The sequence below is a fragment of the Octopus bimaculoides genome, chromosome 9 (genome assembly GCF_001194135.2).
Source record: "Octopus bimaculoides isolate UCB-OBI-ISO-001 chromosome 9, ASM119413v2, whole genome shotgun sequence".
Classification (NCBI taxonomy): domain Eukaryota; kingdom Metazoa; phylum Mollusca; class Cephalopoda; order Octopoda; family Octopodidae; genus Octopus; species Octopus bimaculoides.
In genome coordinates this window covers 32,343,770-32,351,365 of record NC_068989.1, presented here as the reverse complement: position 1 = coordinate 32,351,365, position 7,596 = coordinate 32,343,770, and the positions used below count along the sequence as shown (strand labels likewise).

Genomic DNA, 7,596 nt, shown 5'->3' with positions numbered 1-7,596 from the left:
TGAGCGAAAACACCTAAAGCTCCATGAGGCTCCGGCAGGGGATGGTGGCGAACCCTGCTGTACTCTTCCACCACAACTTTCTCTCACTCTTACCTCCTGTTTCTGTTGTGCCTGTAATTCAAAGGGTCAGCCTTGTCACACTGTGTCACGCTGAATATCCTCGAGAACTACGTTAAGGGTACACGTGTCTGTGGAGTGCTCAGCCACTTGCACGTTAATTTCACGAGCAGGCTGTTCCGTTGATCGGATCAACTGGAACCCTCGACGTCGTAAGCGACGGAATGCCAACAACAACATATATATGTATGTGTGTGTATATATGTACATATATATATGTGTATGTATATATATGTATAAATATATATATAAAAGAGATGAGGACCAAAATCCTTATACTTCATTCACTGTATATTTATGTATATATGTAGGAGAATATACAAATAATAACATATGTATGTATATGTATATGTGTGTGTGCACCCCCACCATTGCTTGACAACCACGTGTAGAAGGAAAGTGTCAAATTTGTTGGCGGAACTACAGATTTCTGTCCCCCCACCCACCAAATTTCAATGATCATAACTTACAGAAAAATGGTTATTTTTTTCATAAAATTTTCTACGTATATACAAAATTTTGTGGGGTAAGTGTTTTAGGAAGGGGTGGGTATTTTCTGAAAATTCACCGGAGTCTACTTTAATTCGTCTTAACTGTCCAGAAAATGGATATTTTTAAATGAAATTCTCTACTAAGTGTCTTAGGAGGGGGCAGAGAATTTCTGAAAATTTATTGGAGTCTACTTCAATTCATCTTAACTTTCAAGAAAATGGATATTTTTTAATGAAATTCTCTACAAATATTCCTTGGAATATTATTAGATTAGATTCACTTCTTTAAAAAGGCTTGTCAATGTCAACTTGTGGTATTGACATAAAAACGGCGAAGTCTGTCCCTGTCTAATTTTAATGTTTTTATTTCAAGTTTTAATTTCCTATTTGTAAACAACTACGATAAATTACTGAAAGAAATATTTACTAAGTTCACAAATTTAAATATTCGGTACAAGATAGTTTTCAACATGCTTTTATTCATATGATTTTTTTTCTTTCCATGTCCATATTATTCATTGTTTGCAATGTTATCTCTCTCTCTCTCTCTCTCTCACACACACACACTCCAGGTTTGATTTCTTTATTACACAAATATCACGTTAAAATTTTGCAATTCAACATGGGGCATCCAACAAATATGGACATTATTCTGCTGGAACTCACACACTTCGTTAGTTTACATAAATTTTTTTAATTTTCTTTTTTATGCCGTGTTCAGCTCAATGCATATGTTTTTGTATGTACATTTGTATACATTTATGTATGGGTTGTGTGTCTGTGTGTGTGAGTGAGTGAAGGGGTGTGTTGTCATGTATTCGTACATACATAAACACACATGCATCCATCTTTTTGGTATGTATGTGTGTGGGAGAGAGAGTGATGTCTAAGTGGCACTCTCTCTCTCTCTCACACACACGTCTATTTCATCTGATCTTTGATATTGCATGCATATGTATCTGATGAAAGAAAAGCATGCATTAAATCTTCACATCTATGGAATAAAGTACTGAAATTCTCCTTCATTACATGGAGACCAATGTGCATAACAGTTTTCAACCTGGCTCCTCCAATTACAAAATGGGAAAGTACCATTTGATGGAAATGGTGATATCAGTTTGGCCCATATTGCTATCATAGTGAATTCCCCAGCTGAATTGAAGAACAGGGTCTTTCTTGATGCTCCTGGTGACACAGGTAAAATATTTGTCACATTGCTTCTCTCCAAAGGTAAAATATTTGTAACATTGCTTCTTTCCAAAGTCAAGCAACAGAAAAAAAAAAAAAAAAAAAAAAAAAAAAAAGAAAAAGCAGTTGCTGTACCATTGTCTGGCTTTGCTGCCACCATTTTCCCAAGAGGACAAACAGCTCATTTTGCTTTTAAGTTACCACTAAACCCGGTCACAAGTGAATTCAGAATTGATTTCCCAATTAAAGAATGAATTGATTTTAGAATAACAAATTTCTATACAACATATTTTGCATTTTTCTTCCAATATGCTAGTCATTTATATCTTATTTGTTTCAGACAGGCTGCTGCCATGCTGGAGCTCCATCTTGAGTTTCAGTAGAATGAATCAACCTCAGTACTTATTTTTTTTAAAGCCTGGTACTTAGTCTATCAGTCTCTTTTGCCAAATTGTTAAGTTATGGGGATGTAAATACACCAACACCAGTTAAGTGGGTGGTGGGAGACAGAAATGACAACACACAGAGACAAAACCATGTAGTTGGGAAGCAAACTTCTTACCACATAGTCAGGCCTACAACCACAATTCAAATAATGTTGCTTGGGGCTAAAAAAATGTGAACTAAGCACACTTCTGTGCAAGAAACAAAGTTTAGCTTATTTTCAGAACTTCCTGTTCATACCATATGCATTCTTTATTTTGCCTGTGGTTTATTAAATGAAAAATAAACTTACAACTGATGACCGAAAAAATTCAAACTGCAGCCTTTTGATTTTTAATACATGAATTCTGCTTTGACACACAAACTGTGCTTCAATACTAGTTTGAAATATGCAAACTTATGCTTTCAATGGCTTGTTGTTGTCATCTTAATCAACACCATCCTCATTTAGTGTCTTCAATACTGGCAGGAGTTGGATGATTTGACAGATTTGATGAATCGAAGGACTGCATTGTGCTCCAATATCTGCTTTGACATGGTTTGATTGGATGTGCCTCTTAAAATGCACCACTTTACAGAACATTGGGTGCTTTTTCAATGGCACCAACATAAATAAGGCCATCAAGTAACTCTCAAGAGAAAGAAGTCCTCTTGACAATGAAAGTATGGCAGAGAGGTGAGAAATGAGAAAGGGGCAAATATAATGAATGGTGAATAAGGGTGGGTAAAGAGCAGCAAAAAAATAATACAATAAATAGGGAGAAGGATGAGATGTTTGGTGGGTGTTGGTTGGGTAAATGTTGCAAGAATATGTGGGTAGGGGGAGTGAGAGATGTGTAATGATAAGAGAGGAGGTCAGAGGAACATAAAAGTCAGTCAATAGGAAGTAGTTCAGGGAAGAGATGATAAAAATTAGGATGGATGTCAAAAGGAAGCGATTCCAAAGAGTGGAAAAGATAATCAGAAGTAGAGAAGAGGATGATGAAAGTATTGCTATTATAACGTGCAAGTGGCTGAGCAGTCCACAGACACATGTACCCTTAACGTAGTTCTCGGTGATATTCAGTGTGACACAGTGTGACAAGGCCGACCCTTTGAATTACAGGCACAACAGAAACAGGAAGTAAGAGTGCGAGAAAGTTGTGGTGAGAGAGTACAGCAGGGTCCACCACCATCCCCTGCTGGAGCCTCGTGGGGCTTTAGGTGTTTTCGCTCAATAAACACTCACAACGCCCGGTCTGGGAATTGAAACTGCGATCTTATGACCACGTGTCCACTGCCCTAACCACTGGGCCATTGTGCCTCCACTATATATATATGTTCAAAAAAAGGAAAGACAAAAGAACAACAACAAAAAACAACGTGAGGACGTGATACAGATTGTGTTACTAGACGCTCGGGAAAGGAAAGAGAGAGAATATATATATATATATATATATATATACACACATTAGTACTTTCATCACATCAGTTTTGTTGTGATAGGCAGGTCTTATCAAGCACTGCATATTGATTCTTTGTCATCTCCATGAACTTCAAAATCCTGAGATCAGCCATCACTACTTCACCCCAAGTCTTCTTAAGTCTCTTTCTTTCACAAGCTCCGTCTACATTAAATGATCAGCTGCTTTATTTTTGAGAACTACTCATTGCACTGACATGATCAACCATAAATTACTAAACTACACTACTGTAACAAGGAAGACAAAACATTGCCAGTAGTTATTCCTGAAATTAAGTTTTTCAACATTATTGAATTCTCAACATACATTTTTGTCCGACACTACACAATTTTAACATGAGCTTCAAACAAGAATCCAACTTTCAGACAATGGTTACTTCAAGATCTGCTATCACACTGAGCATGAATTCCTTCCATCCACTTCTATCAGATGATACATAAGGCTACAGTCATTATATTACAGCTCCACTTTCTCTCTATAGGACTTTGTAATGATCCTGAATTATTAAAGACCACTTGCATCTCTTGCTTAATTTTCAGCTAACATCATCCTTTATTTCAGCCAGACTGCTAAGACCACTGGCCATGCTCAGTTCAGTCATGGAATAACCAACAATCTCTTGGCAGTGTTGATTCCTACCAACACTTTTTGCATGCCTACAAATCTACAGCATACATTTTATTTTGGTAAGCACTACTTTTTATTTATCAGAATTTTATATCCAGGTATTGCTAATATTTAGTGGGAAATTGGTTCACAGTATTTTTCGAATTTGACCATTCATTGAAGTGGTATTTAGTAGTAATCATATAGAAATTCTCTTCCCTGAGTAAAAACATTTTAATTATAACTATATAGGAATCAATGCTTACATGACATATGGAAAAAGAATAACCCTACAAAGCTTGGATTTCAACAAAAGAACTTGCCACTGAGGTTGAACATCATTATAATCATCATTTAATGTTCATGCTCCACACAGTTGGATGGTTTGACAGAATCTGATGAGCCCCAAGATTGCACTATGTTCCAATTCTGCTTTGGCATTGTTTCCACAGCTGGATGCCTTCCCTAAAAAGCCAATCACTTTATAGCATATACTAGGTGCATTTTTTGTGCCATACCAATGGCACTAGTGAGGTTGCGATGCAGTTCACAAGGCTCTGAGATCCAAGGCTGGGCAAGGGGCTTTATGCTAGGAGATAAAGAGTTGAAATGTAAGAGAAAGGGAGAGAGGAGCAAGTTGGTTTTTGTGGAGGAGTTACATGGTTATTCACATTTGGAGGAGTGCATGAAGAAGTGAGTAGGAACAGAAGAACTAGAAGTGTGGATGGGTGGAAGTTTGCAAGAGTACATGGGGGAGCAAGAGATGGGAGAACAGGAGAGGATAGGGGGAGTAAGTAACAACTGTAATGATTAGATGAGGTTGAAGGGTGGATTAAAGAGATGGATAATGGATGGGAGATGAACAATGATGCATAAGTTAGGGAAGGTAAGAAGAGAGTGGGCAGAGCAGCAGAATAGTAGAAGTAATAATAATAATAATCTTATAAAATCTTAGAGTATGTGATATTATGGACATGTGATAAGAATGTTGCAGGAAAGAGTCGCAGGATGGATTCTTCAAGCTGAGCCAACCAACAAGAGATCTAGAGGTAGAGCAAGAAAGAAATGGTTGGATAATATCCAGTCTCAGTTGGTCATGCCTGAGAATCCAGCTGGAAAGTCTAATGACAGTTGCTTCTGATAGGACCCAATGGAGGAGGTGCCTGAGGAATCTACACTCATGACTGTCCCAGGAATAGTGGGCAGAGAAGATATAGGACTGGGTGAAGAATATGTTTTGGTAACCTTACACAAGTCTTCACCTTTAGATTATGATGGATTATTGTGGAAAATAACAGCCATAACCCAATGAAAGAAAACTGAAAGACTGATCTGAGAAAGTTAATCACAAATTCTGATATCCGCTTTTTCAAATAATCTACCTTGTAGGAAATGTAATTGTCCATGCATGCATCTGTTACAAGATTTGTAGATAATGTACAAATGCCAAATCTAATATCTTTATTCATAAGTTTATACATAATTATTGTGTTTTATCATCTCTCAACAAGTCATAAATAGCTTGGTGGATTTTATTTTCAGTAAAAAGTTCAATGGCAAACCAGTTCAACAAAAACAATTTTATGGCAGATTTTTCTTCCCATGACCATTTGCAACATCATTTACATATGATCCCACTGAATTTTACATGACTGTTAAGTTAAACATGGGAAATATATACATTTATTTGGAGTTGATATCTGATGAAATCAAAATCAGTGTTATTTGATGCCATTTCTATGGTCAATAATATTGAGATCTTAGCAACTTCTGTTGCCAGCAGAGACATCATTTTAAAGATCACAAACACACATGTACAAACATGCACACATGCATGCATACATACGCATTCACAATCAGATAATCAGCTTAAAATAAAGCATTTTAGGCAGTGTTGTTACATTATTTCAAAAAAATGCTCACAGTTTTTCTTTAGATATAACTAAATAATTTGAAAAAGTTTCTTTAGTTCAACAATCAATTGCCAATCATTTTTGGTCATTTCATCTCGAAAGTAGTCTTTTACCACATCAATGGATTGTCTGGAAATCTACAATCAAATAAAAAACAAAATTCATAACACGAAAGTTAAAATACATACTCAACATTTTTGTTGAATATATGTAGAATAAGAACTTTCTTAAAACCATTTCTATTTCTTATAAGAATGTCTATTAAATCTAAAGAATTTATGAGTGAGTTTGGTCTTAGATAAAGAAAAAAAAAAAGAAAAAAAACTCAAGTCAACTAGTTTTTGAAGATTTTCTCACTGAGAATGCTAAAAATGTTTTTGTTTTTAATTTAGCTGACACAGACACTCATATCAAATATCTTTACTACAAATTTGCAGTAGAGGTTACTGTTATTTCTAAATATACCTGTAACACTTCTAAATATTATAGGTATTTTCCAAGATCGCAGTATAAAGAAAGGAATTTTGAAGACATTTTAAACACCATTTTCCATTAATTGTACTATAATGGTCATTAAACCATTGACCAGGATCTACTAACAGACTATGTAAATTGAAATGACTGGCAGATTGGGCTAATTAAACATTTAAAAAGAACAAAGTATGACTAATGATTTCAAATTTCTCAGAATATTAACAATTCTCCAAAATTACTTACTTTACTCATTATCATGTCTGTATGATCAAAATGTCGTCCAAACATTTTTGGCGCTTCACCAGGGATTGGTTCTATTTTAATACACACTTCTTGCCCTTTTTTCGCAACCTCAACTTGTTTGTGGTTATTTTCTATACCACTTACACGACCAATTTCCACAAACTATAAATTGAAGAAAATACAATTATAGGAGAGCGAAGACAGCAAAAAATAAATCATGTTAAAAAGTTAACAGTAGATTGCTCCTGATTAAAATATAAGCAAATATACTGATAAACTCAAGCTTATAATCTACTGACATCCTATAGTCCTTAACCCTTTCTTTACCAAACAGCCCAAAGCTGCCTGAAAAAAATTTTGATTCAAATGACCAAAGCGCCCAAAACCACCTGTAATCACATATTCATATTTAAATAAGAATGTCAGAGCAAATCTCGTTAGTACATTCGTAAAAACATGCGATTGCACTGCGTAAACAATTGAACTAGTTTTGGACATCAACTGATGTGTTTTTTTAATTTTCTGAATTTTGGGAGATTTTTTTTTCCAATTTTTTTTCCTGTTTTTTTTTTTTCTGGGAAAGTTTGTAATTCTGACAAAAAATGGATACCAATCTCATTCTGTCAAGCAGCGAGACCGACAAAAAAAAAAAAAAAA

General features: G+C 35.3%; 1 protein-coding gene across 1 annotated transcript in view; it reads right to left on the bottom strand.

Moving 5' to 3' along the window:
* Positions 1-5,747: 5,747 nt before the first annotated feature.
* The window catches only part of LOC106871994 (eukaryotic translation initiation factor 5B), a 123,670-nt gene continuing 121,821 nt past the window's right edge, over positions 5,748-7,596 (bottom strand). The window contains exons 23-24 of the mRNA XM_052970563.1: positions 6,940-7,101; positions 5,748-6,359 (exon numbers count right to left, since the gene is read on the bottom strand). Of these exons, the coding sequence (XP_052826523.1) occupies positions 6,252-6,359; positions 6,940-7,101 (270 nt within the window). The 3' untranslated portion in view covers positions 5,748-6,251. The remainder of the gene's footprint in view (positions 6,360-6,939; positions 7,102-7,596) is intronic.